The 19160-nt window shown below is 47.3% G+C and overlaps 6 protein-coding genes across 6 annotated transcripts; 3 read left to right on the top strand and 3 right to left on the bottom strand.

The window, feature by feature from the left end:
* Positions 1-2190: 2190 nt before the first annotated feature.
* On the bottom strand, positions 2191-3302 carry N7469_002214 (uncharacterized protein; the record flags this gene model as incomplete). The annotated part of the gene is made up of 3 exons (XM_056641134.1): positions 2191-2526; positions 2581-2921; positions 2969-3302. The coding sequence occupies 3 exons, from the start codon at positions 3300-3302 to the stop codon at positions 2191-2193; spliced, it is 1011 nt and encodes a 336-aa protein (XP_056503628.1).
* Positions 3303-4062: 760 nt separating this feature from the next.
* On the top strand, positions 4063-4428 carry N7469_002215 (uncharacterized protein; the record flags this gene model as incomplete). Its single annotated transcript, XM_056641135.1, has 2 exons — positions 4063-4199; positions 4251-4428. 2 exons carry the CDS (start codon positions 4063-4065, stop codon positions 4426-4428), a joined length of 315 nt encoding a protein of 104 aa, XP_056503629.1.
* Positions 4429-11801: 7373 nt separating this feature from the next.
* On the top strand, positions 11802-12423 carry N7469_002216 (uncharacterized protein; the record flags this gene model as incomplete). The annotated part of the gene is made up of 2 exons (XM_056641136.1): positions 11802-12103; positions 12237-12423. The coding sequence occupies 2 exons, from the start codon at positions 11802-11804 to the stop codon at positions 12421-12423; spliced, it is 489 nt and encodes a 162-aa protein (XP_056503630.1).
* A 558-nt stretch (positions 12424-12981) lies between these two features.
* N7469_002217 (uncharacterized protein) lies at positions 12982-13713 on the bottom strand (the record flags this gene model as incomplete). Its single annotated transcript, XM_056641137.1, has 1 exon — positions 12982-13713. One exon carries the CDS (start codon positions 13711-13713, stop codon positions 12982-12984), a length of 732 nt encoding a protein of 243 aa, XP_056503631.1.
* A 738-nt stretch (positions 13714-14451) lies between these two features.
* N7469_002218 (uncharacterized protein) lies at positions 14452-15450 on the bottom strand (the record flags this gene model as incomplete). Its single annotated transcript, XM_056641138.1, has 1 exon — positions 14452-15450. The coding sequence occupies one exon, from the start codon at positions 15448-15450 to the stop codon at positions 14452-14454; it is 999 nt and encodes a 332-aa protein (XP_056503632.1).
* Positions 15451-16642: 1192 nt separating this feature from the next.
* On the top strand, positions 16643-17629 carry N7469_002219 (ankyrin repeat domain-containing protein; the record flags this gene model as incomplete). The annotated part of the gene is made up of 2 exons (XM_056641139.1): positions 16643-16645; positions 16697-17629. The coding sequence occupies 2 exons, from the start codon at positions 16643-16645 to the stop codon at positions 17627-17629; spliced, it is 936 nt and encodes a 311-aa protein (XP_056503633.1).
* Positions 17630-19160: the final 1531 nt, after the last annotated feature.

Below are 19160 nucleotides of genomic sequence, written 5' to 3' on the forward strand. Positions count from 1 at the left end.
TTTGAAAAGCTGGGGGGCATAATGGGGGAAAATGCCAACAGTGAATATAAGTCCCGTCCGGTAGTCACTATAGAAGAAGTGACTCAATAATTTCCCGCATGGCGGGGAAAAGAATGTGTTGGTTTGATGCCCGAGGCTTTTGGTCCGGGTATGGAAAAACTAATCTCCGCTAGTGCGACCCTAATGTATGACTGGCATATGCAGCGCTATTTAAGAGAAAGCATGATGTTTTATAATCAAGTTTATTCTTCCAAAAAAGTCATCTTAGGTTCTTGAGATTATTAATAAGCCGATTACCTATGGCTTTTCTCTGAATTTCTTGCCATAAAAGCTCGGTTATTCCTTTCCTGAGTCGGATATACCCAAAATTTGCATGATAGTTCCACATGCCCCACTTAAGTTCTATATTCGCCAAGATGCGGATAGTGATTCAACGGTCGCTTAACAAACGTAAGACTATATAAATTTTTTGTCCTCGTATCTTCAATGTAAATGTGTATGGGGACAGTTGGTGCCAGCAGGTCGCTGACCTTAAGTGCCCAGTAAGCATCGTCGGGTGAAAACCCTCTATTTGATGGCGCTTGAGTCTCATTCTGAATTTTATCTGTCTAGATTCTTGGTCTTCAAAAGAGTCGCACGTATATAATGGACTTGGTGGGTACACATGTAGCTCGTGGCTGTGCGCATGTACATATGTATCACCTACTGAGGGACTCAAGTTTTGAGGCGACTACAAACCCTTCATGGCCAGGCGGGGACAATGGTGGAAGTTATGATTTGTGGGGAGGAGAGGACGTGTTCTTGGCCAGATCCGGTCATCGATATCATGAATGAACTTGCACTCACCAACCTGCTTAAACGGGGTACCAAAACATGGCACGGCGGAGGATATTCGGTGGATTGCTAGTCAACCATCAACCTCGTTCTCACCTCGGAAACCTTGACCGACTCGATGGCCAAATGTACAGTACGAGGCACGGAGCACGGCTCGGACCACCGTACTATTGAGACCGTTTTCGATACTCCGTAGGCAGCTCCAAATATCCAGACAGAGCTATATACACTGTCATCGATAGCCAAAATAACTGGAGAACCGTACCTCCGGCATCATAAACTGGATCTGGTCCACTAAGTGACTCTCTGGGAACACCCCCAGAAGGTATGTACTGCACGCCTCAGGGTTCCAGGCCAGTATCTCTACTGGCTGATTATATTCGAAAACGAATGGCTAACTTGGGGTTGTTCCTCTTATCTAGCTTCCACGCAAGAAGACTTGCCAGCAATGTCTGGATATCCAGACAACATCGAGATGTCCCCAGACGGGAGAGACCTGACTCGAAGCCCCTCCACAATCTCATACCGGGCTAATGCTGCAGAAAGTACGCCATCTTCTCCCTCCTTTTTACAATAGAGGCAGATGAGCTGCCAGTCTCCTGCTCGATACAGATATCGGATATAATTTTGTTGCCATTTGTAAAGTTCCATTTTTTTCTCTTCATTTTCTGCAACGCTTTTGATTTGCGAAAATTATATCTACACAATTTATCGGAGTACCAATCATATCATCTAGTTTATGTTGATGAGTCTAAATGCGACAAGAGAGTTGGGTTCAGACGGACAGGCTGGTCACCTCTTGGCATGGCGCCATTGCAAGTATCACAGTTTCATCGTGACTAACGATACCAGATACTACCAGCGTACACCCAGGACGGTGTCCTACTTTTGCATGTCTTCAGCGTCGCAACAGAAGCTATCATTTTCGAAAACTTTTTGGCTCAGCTACTTCAACACTGCGGACGATGGCCGGACCCTAAGTCTCGTTTGGTCATGAATTATGCTTCCTTCCATCACTCAAGACGAGTCTCACAGATGTGCGAGGACGCTGGAGTGAAACTAGTCTATCTACCCACCTTATTCTCCGGACTTGAATCCGATCGAGGAATTTCTGCTGAGCTAAAAGCCTTCATCGAACGTAATTTGGGTTACTTGAAGCGAATCCCGATCAAGGTTTTGATGTCTTTCTTTCATGGTGTATTGACACCGTCGGTGCAAAGGAAGAAAGTGCGAAAGGCCACTTTCGACATGCAGGCTTAAAGATAGAAGAACTCCCAGAATTCTAGGTATGGCCTCAGTTAAGAAGCATTTCAATTTAGTTTGGAATACTGTAACAAATTAAGATTCACGAACTGTTCACTCTTGAAACCATGGGTCATCAAGAATTTGTCTCGTTGACGCTCTTGCAGATGGCTCAAAATACAATAGCTTCCCAATGATTAGTCCTAGCCTCGATATATCATCTCTTGTTAAATCATTGTTGTGCGGGCCGCCGAAGTACACTTCTTCTAGCCATTTCTGTAAGTCCAGCGCAGTATCTTCGTCGCTTGTACCTTCGTTCATCGTATCGAAAGACTCTTGCCATCTTTTAGGCAGATCATCGCTTGCCATCTCGCACATCTGGCCGATGAGAATTCGAGGTGTTAGTAAGAAAGTGTCGAATGGTGGCTGGCCAACAAAAAGTTCAAAAAGCTGCGTATCTATCAGTTAACTGCCGCATCATATTCATCCCGGTCATTCACCCACCATGCAACCCATACTCCATAGGTCAACACGATAATCAATGGTATCTTGAAACAGAACCTCCGGTGCCCTAACAGCTAGCGGAGTGTGTAGTGTTTGTGGAACTGCGGTTGGTGAAAACGATTGTCCAAAATCGATGATTTTGATCGTTGGAGCCGAATTTTGAAGCAGGTTCTGATGTGATGTTGGCTTCACAACGTAATTAGGTATGCCAGGCTCTAAAATATTCCCATCACGCCTTCGGACATGCCCGATTTCTGGCTTCCCGAGCATCTCTATAAATTGTTCCTCAGTGAGATTGCCTATAAATGGCAAAGTGAAGGCCAGATTGCGCGTATGCAGATCTTCCATAGGTGAGAACTTTTCAAGCTATTTCGAGTAGGGGACATACCTCCATGTCCAATCCCACTTTGGTGCAGTACATCAAGCCCGATTAGGCTCTGTTTTGCAATGGCTTTGGCAAGTTTTCCAGGTAATCTCCCGCTAGGAAAGTGTGCATCAATTGTGTCCGGAACATTGGGGCCTAGAAGCTCAAAAACCAAACATTGATGACAACCATTGGGGCTCTTTAGTTCGAAATTATCAAGCAAGTGTACCACGTGTTTCGGGCGAGGGTGGTGAGATGCCAACTTCTGCATAATTTGGGCCTCTCGCATCTCTCCATTTGTTGCCTCTGCAACCAATATTTTGACAGCAACGTAAACTCCTTCCCTATACATGGCCATTCTATGTTAGCGAGTTCCTTCGCAAAATATGATGTTGTACAACCTTTGGTCCCTTGCCGCCCAAACTGTCGAGTAGCCACCCCATCCCAGCTTATGTAGTACTTTGTATCGCCCGGATTTCAGATATTCTCCCAGAGTGGCTGGGTAGTAGCCGCCTCGTCCATAGCGATGAAGAGGTTCGGCTTCAACAGTAGAAATATGAAGGGGTTGATCCATTTTACTACAGTCCGAGTGAGTGGACATAGACTTGGAGACCCTTGACAGACGTGAAACGTTTTTCAAGGGGAAGCTACGTCTCGAGAGTATCCTAGCAGTAATGGAAATCGTCATTAGATTAAACCAACAATGATTTTTATGTCGTTTATCAGAATAAGGCCCAGGTGTTTGGATGTCTACGCGCCGCGGACAGATGACGTGGCTTCAACAAACAAATTGGAACCAATCACATGATCTCAGAGGCTTCCAGCCGCCTCCCAGGAGTCCCAACGGTAGATGGTTGGCCGGCGGAACACAACCAAAATACATGAAACGGGCGCTTATGCGCCTCAAACCTCATAATTTACTTGCCATGAGCACTATCCTAGATGCAACAATGGTTGGGCTTTGTAACAGCGCAATCATGGGTTCGCTCAATAATATTATAAATGAGCGCCATTCTGCCCTCCAGCCTATATTTTTCACAAGAGTTATTACATATTGTACGACCCTCGGTATTACATATTTTACGACCCTCTATTATATCTAAAACCCTGAGCTCACCATGTCTCCTATCCCCCGACAAGCCGTGAAACTCATACAGAGGATTCGCAATCCCTCTCTGCGCAACCTCACCCTCAGCCTCATTGAAGACGCTTCCCAAAAACCTGATCTAGCGCATTTCACTATGGCCTTCCTCAAGTAAGATTAATGTACGTCAGTTGCGGTATTTCAGAAGTTTGACCTTTGCAGAAACCCATCGCATACGAGTCATACTGACATGAAGCCGCATGCTACCGCATTATTTGCGACCGAGGAACAGTTCAAAAACAACAAGTCCCAAGTAGCGCATATCTACCACGATGAGCAAGGGCGCTATACCGGCCATGTTCTGTACCAGGAAAGAGACAACAAGCCATCCGATAATTGAAACTTCAATGGAGCACCGGTTGTGTCAATTCATTCTGAGGTACAATCCTACAGGCGAAACATCAACAGTCAATAGTGAAAGGTTGAAGTAGTTGTGGTGAGTGGCTTGTCATTTCAGTGAAAGAATTGCGCGCATACATGTATACAGTGGCGGCGTACATGATGTCCTTACCAGGAGATTATTGCTTCCTAGTGGTCCCAAACGACCAGGGAAATTTTCAAATTTCTGTATCGTCTCGTGTTGTAATGTATCTCCACTCAAGGTTATTCACAATTGATGGATATACAGTAGCAAAACATTACAGTAGGATGAACTTTAGTCACCGATAACTTATGCCCTCATTTTAAGAGTGACATTCAATAAGAGTGAGGAGCCAAATCAATCCCCAATCTGATTATATCGAAATACTGTACCTTTCAAAGTCAGAACAATGATGGGCTGGTTTCTAAGGTTGATGCGTCGATAAAAAACTAACCCCCTTCACGGTGATATGAATAGCCCTGTGTGATGAAAAGCCCAGCTGGTACCTGCACACTGACACCATCACTTCCAATGCACTGAGAAATATCGCTTAAGAGCGTCAGAAAAAACAACTGTTTAATTATTGATGAAATAGTTTTTCTCATATAAATCTTACAGTGTTAAAGTGACGAATTACAACACATCCGCTGTTTACATTGCCCACACATACACGGGTCTTCAGAGAGATCATTGGCCGATATCAGGCAATGGTTTCCGGGAGCTTGTGGGTCGTCCAAAGCATGGCATCATTGGATGCTATGAATACTAAATCAGGCCTGCCAATGAAAATGAGCCAACCGGGTCCGGCTGAAGAGTGGTTTACACCAGGAAACATGCGAGGGTTATCATATTCTACACTTTGTGACCAGCCTGTGGAAGCAATACACAAAGGCACCGAGCACACGCCAACTCAGAGTGATCGAACTAGCACTCCTCCTCACCCTCCAATGCATGACGAATCTAACCCCCCCACTCACACAGCACGTTGAAATCAGGTTTTGGTCACTCAAGCGAGGTGAATGGAACCAGTCAGACTGTCTCCTCATCGACCGGTCCGATCCGTCACCTGTGGAACGGGTCGCGCGAAAGTACTCATGCAAGTGCTATTCACTCTACGATGTGCACCTACACAGTATCCGTCCAGGCCACTGTTACCGCGCCGCCTCAGTCGATGGCAGCAAAGCCATTTTCGTGATATCCGCGCATGAAGAGGACCAGCTTGCAGGCGCTAGAGGACTTGGTCAGGTGAAGCAGCTGGTTGCCATGGCTTCCAAAGCTGTAGCCGAGACGGTGGGACGATAAAGCAACTGCGGCAGCGATGAGTACCTTGATTGCGGAATTGGCCAATCTTCACATGAATGGTTTGTATCTGAGGGGGGAGGTTGCAACAAGAGCATTGTTCTGAGAGATTTCCCCTTCTGAGACGTCTGTCCTAAGACGCCCTTAATCTTGGGAAGCCCCGGCCATAAAAGCCACACTAGGTCACGGTATATGGTCTACATATCATCGCGGTGCGCACTTTGTGTAGAGGATTAGCGGGTAGCACTTTGCAATGTTGTCTCGTCTTCTGAGTACAAGGCGTCGACGAGTGCTAGTGGACGCTCCAATCAAGTGGTGTCTCTGTATGATTATCTGCAGCGAATGAGCATATTTTCGTATTCAATGTGGTTCCGGAACGGTTTTCTGGATCGAAAGATATTTTCCGGCAGTGACTTAACGCGGCCGGTCAAGTGCTCGAGAACATAAACCGGACAGAGGTAAAAGTAATATTACAGTGAGGGCCTTATTCACCGCTCAGATATATGCGTGAATAGAGCCTATATTTTGCGAATGGCGATGAACAGATAGCAACGTTAAAGAAATGCATATATCGCGGATTTAGCTCCGTAACGACATCAGAAATGAGTGGAAAGAAGAAGAAGGAGATGGCGACGACATGAACAGTATTCAACGGTTGATCAGCGAGTTAATTTGACGTTGCCAGTGAGTAGAATTGTACGAAGTGGCCGCTGGTTCCTGTGGCGATGAAGTGCAGACGCGTTTGATGAACGTAGAAAATGTCGAAACATATCGTCAGCGCATCCTACAGTATCTTTATACGTGTTGAAACGGTTCCAATAGTGAGACTGCCAGTGAGTGCGAATACCGCTCAATATCAATGGTGAAGAGCCCGCTAAAATCGGAGGGCCAGTTCTGTTGACCCCGTACAGTATTAAAGGATCCTTGTACCGATTTTAGCTGGAAGGCTGGCGGCAATGCTATAAATAATTGGCCTTTGGCCACCCAGAACGGTCTTTCTCAAAGTTCCTTTCCCAGACTTCCCATGCAGTCTTGTTACAATTGCTCTCGACTTCGCCAGCTCCTTCCCGGTATATACCGCCCCCGAAATGCCATGCACTCGTGATCGGACTGACCTGTTGTATCTCCCATAGACTGTCGACCGTTGATGCTGATATCTGTGACGGCGAGTAAGTATCAAAGCTCCGTCATTTGAAGCCATACTGACGTGTAATATACTCATATCAGTCTCCTCTCCGCTACCTGCGTGCGTGCGAATTTATTGACCAACATGATTCGTCTTGGGAATATCCCGGGAGCCAGGATAGTGAGTTACGACGGCCCTTGTAATCCACCTACTAATGATTCCGTCTACTGTAGATCGAATTCTGCAGCTGATTTGGCCCTGCTGGAAAGCCGCGTGCCGCAGTAACTGGCAAGGTAAGTTCGATTGTTGGGTAGTCGAAAAGACTAAGCCTTGCTGATGATTCACTGGGTAAGAACCCAACGCTTTTGGATGTACCACGAGCCAGCCCATGTCTGGTCAGTTCCCCATGCGTGGTCCTGCTTATTCTCAACGCCCGGGACTTCATGTTGAGTCTCAGTGTGGATATATCTTATTCGAGCTCTGTTTCTCAGAAAATATCGCTAATGTCTCTATCTTGCCGCAGCGTTCTTGCCAATCTGAAACTGACAGAACCGGCCGAGTCACTGCCTCCGAAAACCCTTGCGCTTTGTTGCTTCAAGATATACGTTGAAATGGCACTCCACTCAATGCATTCTGTACCCAATCCAAAGGCTTCGCGTTCCCGATCAGCCACGCGGTAACGTTACAATTTGCTCTCATCTCCCCGCTTCACCCTGTCAGATCCAGAGCTAACTGTGAAAGTAACAGGACATTGCCATATTCCGACAGCTCTGTTCTCTTGTTCACACCTACTCCGAACCTTGTCGGCCTGATCCATCCATGACACCGAATGAGTATCGCAGCATTCGACAAGAAAGAAATCTCGCATCAATGACCATTACGAAAACCACAGTTTCTTCCAAACCTGCCTCAAATCGCGCCATAAAGCAAACTTTATCAGGCAATAGCTTTGCCCAGTCGAATTACTAGCCCTGCTCCGGTGTCCCTTGACTTGGTGCAACTGCATATCCGCTGACCACTGGCTGTGTCCGTTCCAACCGCAAAGGCATACCACTGCGCATTGGAGAATGTCCGTCCGCTCCCACAGTCGTTTTCTCTAGTAAGAGCTGCTCCTGTTTCTCGAGTATGTTTGAACGAACTAACAAACTGACGCTTGCCTCGTCTCTAGATCACCCATGGTCGTTGTAAAACTACTGCCATGGTAAGTGAATGCCGCCTTCTGACACTGGACATGTTGCTGATGTAGATAGGGAATGTTTCGGTCTTAATTAGACATTTCTCACATCCAACCGAAATATATCACGGCCGCTATCACGAATCCCATCAGGTCGAGAATACACCGAGCAGTACGAGTTAAGCTGGACATTGGTGATTGATCGAGAAATGTGGCGGAGGAATCTTTTGGCCGTCCTGAAATCAAGACGACGAACTAAAGCTGGCGAGTTACATTTCGTCACTGAAATTTCGGAACCCAGCTGACCGCGTTGCTAGATCGCCGATTCTATGGTCGATTCTCCCCACCTATGGCGTGCTGAATGCACCGAACGCTCCTCAGTGTCACGACGGACCGCTCGCAGAAGCATGCCTCACGAAAGTCGTGATTTCTTTATGGTAGTCCGAAAGATACAACTCGGTTTTCAAATCAGATGGAGGAGTAAGGAAAAAGACGTCCTTATTGCCTACGAACGTAGCCGCTAACACCAACGCGACGCTGGGAAAGGCGCGCGCGCCACGTGAATGCGCCGCGGGGAGGCACGCGTCCGAAGGAGCCGCAGGCCGATCATTCGATCTCAGCCCGTTGACTTTGGCGACATGCCCATAAATTTGGAAGCTCCAGATATCCACTCGAGGTGAAAATGTAGGCAATTTTTGTATGATTCGTCACAAAAACAACCGACAAAAAGGCTCGGAGAGCCGCGCTGGTTGTACCAAAACAGCATGATGAGCGAGATCTGTTGTTCCGTCCAGGACAAATGAACGCCCGATGCTGGAATCGAACCCGTGCATCGTTTCAGGTACGCCATTCCAACTGGGCCAAAAAGTATTTCAGCCGCGGCGGGAAATTTTTAGCTTACTTATTCCCACATCATTTCGCGGAGAACAGCAGTAGCCATATCCGAAGTCAACATTTTCAACTCCAGCAGCGTCGCTTATTCGGCCATACCAGGAGGATATAATACTTGGATAATACTTGGGAACGATGTAGATAACATTTCAAAGTTTATAGAAGTAGCTAGTGGTATTTCTCGTACCGTGGTCCCTCTGGTACTTCGTCTCCAATCATGAACGGCCGGTGCAATCTAAACATATATATTGCGTCGGTAAGCGTGCGACAACGTTAGTTTGCGGCCATACATCCTGCCCCGAAGCACAGTCCATCATTGAAAAACAGAAGATCAAATTCGATTTAAATAGATTGCTCCGCCAAGTAGACTCAGACGAATTGAGTACAGACAGTATATTCTACAAATACATCCATCTTAATCCATGCATGCCTTCAGTCCACGCCGGTTAATTTGCATGCAACTTGATATGACTAAATGGTTTGCCATGTTGTCGTCAAAATCAATTTGTGCCGAAAACATTCGGTTCGCCGTCCTATCTGTACCACCGGATTCATGCCGAAGACTCAGTATTTTCTTGCCGCACCCAGTCCTCGCGGATCCTGGGACGGCCGTGTTGAGGCGGGTGTTGATGTTGATTACCGGTGGATTCTTCACCGCTCAGCCCGGCCCGCCGCGCGTCAATAACCGTCGCCGACCATCAACTTCATCAACGACCACCAGCTTCATCAACGACCACCAGCTTCATCAACGACCACCAGCTTCATCAACGACCACCAGCTTCATCAACGACCACCAGCTTCATCAACGACCACCAGCTTCATCAACGACCACCAGCTTCATCAACGACCACCAGCTTCATCAACGACCACCAGCTTCATCAACGACCACCAGCTTCATCAACGACCACCAGCTTCATCAACGACCAGCAACGATGATTATGGCCCCACCAAAACCAACGCCTCCCGTCAACTCACCATGACCACGAGTCACGGTTCTCGTCATCAATAATCACCAAGTCCACACACTCATCACCACCCCAACCAACGGACAGAACCTTCACAAGGATGTTGATTGCTCTGGATGGCAGTGGCGTTCATCGGCAACGAACCACGCTGGCACATACCGCGTTAGCAAGCTCAATGGCCCAATTCACTACGCTATGTCGTATGAAGCGAGCGCTCAGTGTACAAGTTCCGGCAACGATTGAAGACTACGTGCATTACGTGAATGGGGTCTTAGCCATAGGAGGTCGAAGGCATGAAAAAACCCTGTTTGAATTTTCTTGATTTCTATCGATTTCTGGAACAGGTCGAAGGCATGAAATGATGCCTGCTTGGAGGTACTTGATTTCTATGGACATTGGGAGCAGGACTTGGCTTCTTCGAGTCCCCTGAAGGACTCGAATACTAGTCTCTGACACCACGAAGAGGTGCCTGCTTGTCGCCAGAGGATCAGGGCGAGGACCGCGGCGCCACGGGTCGCCAGAACGAGCACACATTACAATCGCAGGGCTCATTGCTGCGAGGGAGAACTTGTTGACGCAGCCCTCTCCTGCGGGTCTCAATTGGTAACGCAGCGTCCCCCTGCGAGACTTGATTTCGCAGATGTCCCTGCGGAGACTCTTGATTTCGCAGTTGTCCCTGCGAGGAACACTTGGTATCGCGGATCCTATCCCTGCGAGGCACACTTGGTATCGCGGAGCCTATCCCTGCGAGAAACACTTGGTAACGCGGATCCTATCCCTGCGAGAAACACTTGGTAACGCGGAGCCTATCCCTGCGAGGCACACTTGGTAACGCGGAGCCTATCCCTGCGAGGAACACTTGGTAACGCGGATCCTATCCCTGCGAGGAACACTTGGTAACGCGGAGCCTATCCCGCGAAGAACACTCCAAGGCCTCGCGGCCACGGAGTGTGAAGAGGAAAATCCTGATCTTCTTCTCGACGGAAGATGAGCGTCTTTTATGCCAATCAAGTAGGGTCTGCGATAGCGACCACTTGCGTAAATCGTGGCAGACCCAATAGAGGGCGAGCGCTCCTTTTGCTGGGCGTTGAGGCAGTTGATCAACGTTGAAATAAGAAATTTTAGCGTTTCTGCAGAGGGCGGGTCGAGCGCCCCACCTGGAACCGCGGCTGCCGAGGGTCTAGACTCGACCAATCATCGTTCAGTGAACGTTGCTCACCAGGGGAAACGCTTTCCGATTTTGCTGGCAAGCAAAAAATCCGACTGATTTTGCAAGACGGATGCCTGAGCTTTCATACGATATTTGTAGATTAGGCCATAACAACTGCTCCGGTACATGCATCTATTCTCTCCTACGTGGATGCGCAATGGACAGATTTTAACTAGGCGTTCGCAGGCCAAGTGCCTGATGGGTGGGTTCCAACTTGGCCACCGGATGTCGTTTCCCAGAATACGGTTGGGATTGGTCGGGTATCATCTATGGCTCCGGCGAATCCAATCTTTGTGCCCGCGTTTATCACCGGTCCGCGTATGAATAGTAGTAATTACCTGCAAGGAAATCGATCAACATAGGCTAGGTTCCTGCGAGCCACGGAGTGGGCAAATTGAAATTATCAATGGCGGTGGAAAAATCGATTGCCCGTCAACGTTTGCCTGTTGATTCATGAACCATCAAGGGTGTTTGCCGCCCATCTTTTCACTTTATTTTGAATGCGAAACAGAAAATGACTGGCGTATGATCAGGGCGACAGCATCTTCCACTACGGAAGAGTGCTTGCTGGACCTATTTGCAGACGTGCGAATTTTTATCTCGCCATCTATTATTTAATAGATCGTCACCTCCTTCCAAGCACGGCATATATACTACGCGGTATTTTTGCGTGATTAGAACACGACCATGGGAGCCGTCCAAAAACCCTCACACGCTCAGAAGATGCCAGACTTCCGGCGTCGATTGCAGCGCGCATTGTCCCTGTCATCCTCGGAGTCTGAATACAGCCAAAGTCCGACTGCGTCCCTGTCTGGCGACACCACCGAGGAAGAATCGACGCATTCAAGCGGCAATCATCAGGCGGCATCACAGCAGAGTGACCCGCCCAACGATGTTCAGGATGGAGTGGTACCGATTCCGCAGTTAGGAGATTATGGAGCCCAGTCTCTGAGCGACAGCAACATGCTTGCTCTCCAATGTGTTGCCGAGTTAGTACTATTTGTCCCTACTCCCTCCCGGAGAATTGTGCTAATCAGAGTAATGCTTTAAGCCTAGAACCACGTGTGAAGTTAGTTGTCAACCTCATCCTCAGGTACAAATAACAAGCTAACCAATATCCAGGATCTTGGAGAGATCATGGGGGAACCAGAGAAAATGTATCGAAGATGTCCGCAGGCACCTAGACGGCCTTTCCCACCGATGGAAGGCTATTGAAACAGAAGTAGATGAGGGACTCGAATGTGACCCAACTCATAAGCTAGATGAGCCGGGGCAGAAGACGCTGCGGGCTCGACGTTTGCAGAGATAAGGGCAGTATAACGGAGTGGAAGAGGGCTGAAGATGTCTGGTGGACAAGATTCTGCAAATGATGTTTCTCTATACGCTTTCAGTGATTGCACTTGTTTCCTTAGGAATTAAATTTTCAAGAAATTTTGGATCTGCAATCCCCTCATCTTTTCTCTCCACGATGTACGGCGGAATTTCTCGTGGGTTCAATGAATACCTTGGGATGGCACCTTGCCTCAGTGTAATTGCTTTTTGATACACGAAGGTAAATTTAGCTTACAGAAGACCATTTCGTGGCAAAAATGTCGGAAGAGACATCTCCATCCATATATGGCCACCTGCCATCCAGACATGAAATTCACACGGACTGTTCAAACTTTAATCAGATGCTGAGTACAAACAAAACCGGCCGTGTAACAACTTTCCGTCCTCGAAGCAATATCAGATTAATTCCATGTCGAAAAGGGCTAATTCAGTGAATACCTTGACTATTTGAATTATCATTGGTAGTTCAATATGTAGAGATAATTGAGCATAAATACCCCCGGCGAAAGGTAAGACACCTCAGTAAAGAACAAGTCTATCGATGAGTGATTGGCTTATGCGTGGATGTGGCGCGGGCCTGAGAAACTTCCAGAACCTGAACCAGAATGGAGTGTTTCATCCTGCTAGACCCCTCAAGCTGAAGGGATAGTTTGGTTACAGCCACCCAAGATCCTCCTTTCATTTGTCGTAGCATGGAGGCAACGGGGTCGCACGCGGGGTCTAAGGCTGTGTCAAGCTCTATGTAGAAATTCCGCGTATCGATCAACGCATAGACCCAAATGAATCCGATCGCGTACTCAAAGCAGGCCGGGCTGGCATTCCATGATGACACAAGCGTGTTGAAAAGGGGTCCCATGGTGGTTGCTGGGAGGCCGATGCAAATATATTTTGCGTCGTGGCTGTGCGCCGTTCGTTTCCCCCGATCAATCATCTCGATTTCATCTGTCGACCGCGGATCAATGATGACCGAATCCGAGATCCAGTATTCGGTGGACCAGTCGTAGAAGAGCGGAAAGCTTTTCCTGGCCAGATAGTTTTCAAGGCGAAGCACGCTTTCCTTGACCTTGGAAGGTTTCTTCCATTTTGGGAGGCCAAGGAGAATGATCTTCATATCCGTCAAACTGTCTTTATGAATCAAACCGACCTGATACTGCTCCGGTTTCAGACGTGTCAGGTATGCTGGGGGCTGTACAACGACATTGTCATTCTCTATCAGAACGAATTCGTGGGCCCGGTCAGGCCTGTTGCACGGATGATCCTGTGGCATGAGGGTGGACTGTAAGAGAATGTTGATGCTCTGGCCGCAGAGCTTCGACTGATTGAAGTCGGGCTTTGACAATCTAGATAATATTCTTCGGTCCTGATCCATTTTCATTCAACTTCTCATCCCTAGAACTGCAGGAAAAAACAGACTTTCCGCCTTTGGAAGTGAAAGTCTGCCGAATCCAGAGATCGAATCTTGAGCTATATAAGTATGCGATGGCCTTTTATAAATGAACGCCAAGAAAATAATTCTAGGCAAGCAGTGTCCTTATCTCTGAAAGAGTGTTCATTGTAAGATTGAAATTGTAAGATTGGAATAATCAGTCATGACTGACTTAACCACATGCTGTTAACTCACCCAGGTTATCAACTATATGGCAATACTGCAGAAGTCTCCTTCTCCGACCCCCAAGACCGAACGTTAATAATCACTAAAGTCGGTTTTCAACTTGTCCGGGGCTAGCTTTCTGGAAATTTGACCAGGCTGAATAAGGGCTCATCAAAGCTCAGAGATCAGTCACCCTCTAAATCACAGTGCGTACATTGGACCTTTCTTCAGTGATGTCGGCGAAAAGAAAACCTCTGCTTGATATGCTAGTTATTGTACGTATGAAGACTGCGTCCTTGATTGACACGCTCAGTTATCTCTTCCAAGCCAAATTCAAGACTAGATTCATTATCGATCCTCGATCTCCTGGACCAAGTGCAGTTTCAAATTCTCTTTCAAGGTCAATTATTTGTGTCAGGCGGATGCGCGAGCAGCATGGAAGACTTTTATGTAGAGTGCATCGGAGTGTACACCCCTAGCACCTGAGGACAGCTTGACGGTGGCATTCTGCAGAGTTTCCTGCCACGCTTTCACATGAAACATTTCGGTCACTAACACTCGGTCAGGCTTTGACCGCACAATATTGGGGATCTTTTTGAAACCTTCATCCAAAGTCTGGACGGGATACTTGTCGTAAAAGATATTGGCTACGAGAGTGGCCAGCTCAAGGCGAGTGCAGTTCTCTAGCGGCTTGGTACCTAACGCGACCAGCGATATCTTAGGAAGAAGGAGCGGGTCTAACGATAGAAACCCCTGGATATAATAATCTATGGCTTCCACCCTGTCACTGATATTGAGCTTCCGGGGCTTCATTGAAGCTATTCGGACTTCTTCATTCTGGAACGCCCTTTGAATGTCCCCCAAAATGACCTGCAGCTGTTCTATAGACAGCTCGGCAGAGAATATAGGCGATTTTCTCAACCGTGCCAGCATGATAGAGAAAAATGACTCATCCCGTGCCCAGATCTCTGCCGACTCATAGCCCCGGATGTCGGTAGCACTAATGCCCATGAATGCGTAGCATACCAAAGCAACACTCGCTCCGACCCTGAACGGCCGGTAGGGCCCAAAAGGTCGTTCAAAGTATGCCTGAAGAAAGCTAGACTCTGGCAATGCATGTTGTCCCAGAAGAAACAGAATATATCGGATCTGCATTTCCAAGTCTTCAAATGACACAGTATGGAAGCCCTGAGAGTCGGTCAAAGCAGCGCGAACATCCTTCAGCCAGGACTGCAACTGACTGTATTGCAAGACGAAGCTTTGTTCCCAGTCCAGAACACTCCGGTATATAATTTTCCACAAAGCACCTTTATCCTCAGGAAGCACGGCACTGACAAATAAGTAGTTGAGTACCAACAAGAGTTGATGGATGGTATGGGTCTTCTCGGCTGAGGACACGTAAGATGCTGGCATTTGGGTTTGAAGCCGAGGTGGTAAAGAGATCTAGCCTGCTATTAGCTCAAGATAAAAAATCAATAAAGGTGAACGAGCTTACCGGAACTTCCATCTCAAAATATGGGCGCATCGAACATGTGCTGGACCATATGGCAGCATGATCAAATGGAGATTGTAAATATTGCTCAGGCTCATCGAGAGCTTCAGTCCTCATGCAACCTGCTTGATAGGCATCATAAAGTCGTTGACCCTCGTGTGAATTTAATTTTCGCTTCGATTCCATCGATCCAAAAAGCGGCATCGTGCTGTGATGAAGAGGCAGAGACACGTGTTCTTCATATGTACACTGTGTTGCTATCCCACGGGCATAGCAAAACTGACAGGAGGGCACTTGTCGATTGCATCCTTTTTTCGAAACGCGGCATTGAATGCAAGGCCGCCGTATAGGGCTCGTAGGACCTACAATTGACATTGTATGAGCTTCAGGAGTAGTAATATCAACAAAGTCAAAGAGGCTAGTTCGATATTCGTGCGACTTGAAGGTTTCTTGAAAGATCACGAAGACTTGAGGACCCACTGGTTGCATTTCAATCTTCCACGAGAGAAATATAGCGACATAAAGCGTGTTAGCAGCTGCACTATATCGACAGTTTCATATAAGTAACAGTGGCTATACTAGTTGGATCATGAGTCTCATCACATTCCTTCGAGATTTTAGTAGCGGGCTGGTGTGTAAGAAATGCAGTCAAAGGACGTTTTCATGTATTACAATGAACGAGTGTTTGGCATGGAGGTACGAAGGCTCATAGCCTAAAGCAGTCAAAAGATCCGGCAAACTTGGAATTTCGTAACCTGGCCCGTTGATCTGGACAGAGATAGTTTTAGCCAGCCGCATAGCATTCGTAACATTCTATAAAATGACACCAGGCGATCCTGGAAACAATTTTCGTGTATATAGGAGTGATGAAAAGGCTTCCAATGCTGGTGCTAGCCTCTAATCGATATCCAGTGAAACTACGAATCCCAGGAGCACCATGCTGTTATCCATTGATAGCTGGAAATGCGATATGGAGACCCAATTGGGTGGGTTCGTGCGCAGGGTATGACCCATATTATTCATAAAAGATTGAAAAACCTCCAGTATCTGAATTCATTTATTTTTCTGCAAGTCCCCTCAGTTCCACAACCAAAGCCACCATTCTATCATAGCATGGTTAGTAAAGCCGCCGCGAAATGACCATCATCCATTAACTAAGAGACACAGTCACACATTCGGGATTTATCCACGGAAATATTATTTCTGATCGCTTCGTATCTCCAGGGTAGCGCGAAATTTGCCCTTGCAAGATCATGCAAAACCCTGTACCACGAACCGCGGCCCGTCATTCTCAAGTTCAATATCGACTATCAGAACAGCAACCTTCTTGGGCTGGCCGCTAAGGATGACAATATCACGCTCGCAAGGTGGTTGCTTGACTACGGGGCAAATATCAATGCCTTCTTTCGAGGAAAAACCCCCGTGATGAGAGCCATCAAAAACTCTTCTCCTACAGTGCTCACGCTCTTGCTGAACAGCCCCGGTCTAGATATCAATCTTCAGAACCGAGAGCAAGAAAGCGCACTGTGGATTGCTGTTCGGCATGGAGCATCTTCAACCCTGTGGCGTGTACTAGAGCGCGTGGACTGTGCAGTCGACCTCCGGCATCAACGGGGCCAAACCGCGCTCCATCTCGCCGTATGGTGGGGCCGCATTGGATTGGCACAACTGCTGCTCGCCAGAGGCAGTGATCCCAACGCGGATGATGATTTGGGCATTTCATCTTGGGTAAAGGCGAATCGAATCAGCGGGCCTTCCATAATGGCCCTATCTCAAAAACAGCCAGAATATGCTGGACCGCTTAACAGCCGACACGGTGAGCCATCACTCCACCAGGCAATCTTCCATGGGTCAGTGGGTGATGTGAGGCTGCTACAGCGGCGAAAAGATCTTGATCTGGCGACGATTGACCGAAATGGTAATACAACACTCCATCTTGCTGTCCGCAGCCGACGCTTGGACGTGGTCGATCTGATTCTTTGGCAGCCACGGACAGACGTGAACTGTATAGACAATGATGGCTACCCCCCACTTTGGTGGTCGACGTATCTAACATATGACGAGATCACCGAAATTTTTGCTGACTGTAAAGGGCGTTGATGTCAATTTAGTTGGCGGATGCGGTCGATTGAACGCACCGTCGACATCGCTACACCATGCCGCAACACGAGTGGATACCACAGCTTTGAAGCAGCTCCTCGCGGTCCCCAGGCTCGATGTCAACGTCTGTGTCGAGAGGCAAACCCCTTTTTCTGCTGCCGCCGCCGCGGGAAGAGCCAACAATATGAAAATCCTACTGGGGATAAGAAGTGTAGAAATCAATACCGGCAGAGAGTTGATGGATCCACCACTGTGCCAAGAAGCAGCAGGAGGCCACTGTTGAAATAGGTATTTGCCATGTTCTTGTTGAGGTTACTATCAAAAGTTGGAACGATGTCTATTTAAATGCCCATTGCTAGTCCTGCCATAAGCTTTGACCACCGTGATACTCAATAATTCAATTCACATTGTTCATATTCGCAAATATTAATGAGTATCGCACAATTTCAATAACTGGGTATCTCGCTGACCTTTCGTTCATAAAACTTAATGTCAAATATAAGCAGCCTAGTGATGATAAGGCAGGTCGATTCTATCTTAAGTGCATGACAGGTCCGGGTCCGTTCATACCGGACAATAGCTGGCGAAATCGAGCAATGCTCGATATTCTTTGCTTCAAGATGACAAGAGAATCCGGTTAACGACCGTTCCGCTGGCGAGAGTTCGAGTAAGTATAGTATTGCACCGATCCCTTACTCTCGTGTCTAGGCAATGATCGTTGCGAATGATGAGGGCCTCGGGGCAGATAATTATTCAATTGCAGCTGGCCCCACATTTACCCCTTGGACTGGCGCAGTATTCGGTGTTGATAATACAGCATATTAAAGACTTACTCACTGTTAACACCCATTTCAACACTCACTTGAAGCTGTAACACAGATAAGAGCCTACGACACTGTTCAAAATTCATCAACACGATCTGTTATAAACTTTATCACCAGAGGTGGTGGCACAACAGCGGCTGCTCCAGTATATTCTATTCACTGATCCTAAATTATCATTTTACCGATGAAATGTTAAATATTGGTGACTCGTCCTTTTTTTGAGGCGCCGACGCCAGGCCGAGGCGTGAGTTGAATGTTTGTAAGTGCCTATGTACAGTGACGGATCTAGCGTCTGTCCAACTCAACAGCTTATTTTTCCCCCTGGATGTTCTTGCAGCTTGGCATTTGGTAACCATGTGGCTTATCAGGGTTGGAGATATTCATTTCTTTCTTGTCTAAGTTGATCAATGCCACAGGTTGCTACCACCGTTGACCATTGAGCTATGTACTTAGTCACAATTACCCAACCTATGACATTGTGTCTTAATTTATAGTTATGGAGTAAGACCAGAACTGGATATAGAAACGCATAGTACAGCCACCAAGAAAAGTGAAAGGTTGGGGGAGTGATCGGAAGGGCCAGCAGCTGGTGAGCAGGGTGATGTGGAGAAGATCAAAGCGAAAATTGAGACAAAGGATGAATTATTGAGAATTGGAATGGAGGTTTATTACTGGTAATACTGATATACCGTAAAGATTGGGAACGA

Source organism: Penicillium citrinum (assembly GCF_028827155.1).
Source record: "Penicillium citrinum strain IBT 23319 chromosome Unknown utg000002l:1.0-3833315.0:1.0-3834789.0, whole genome shotgun sequence".
In the NCBI taxonomy this organism is placed as follows: domain Eukaryota; kingdom Fungi; phylum Ascomycota; class Eurotiomycetes; order Eurotiales; family Aspergillaceae; genus Penicillium; species Penicillium citrinum.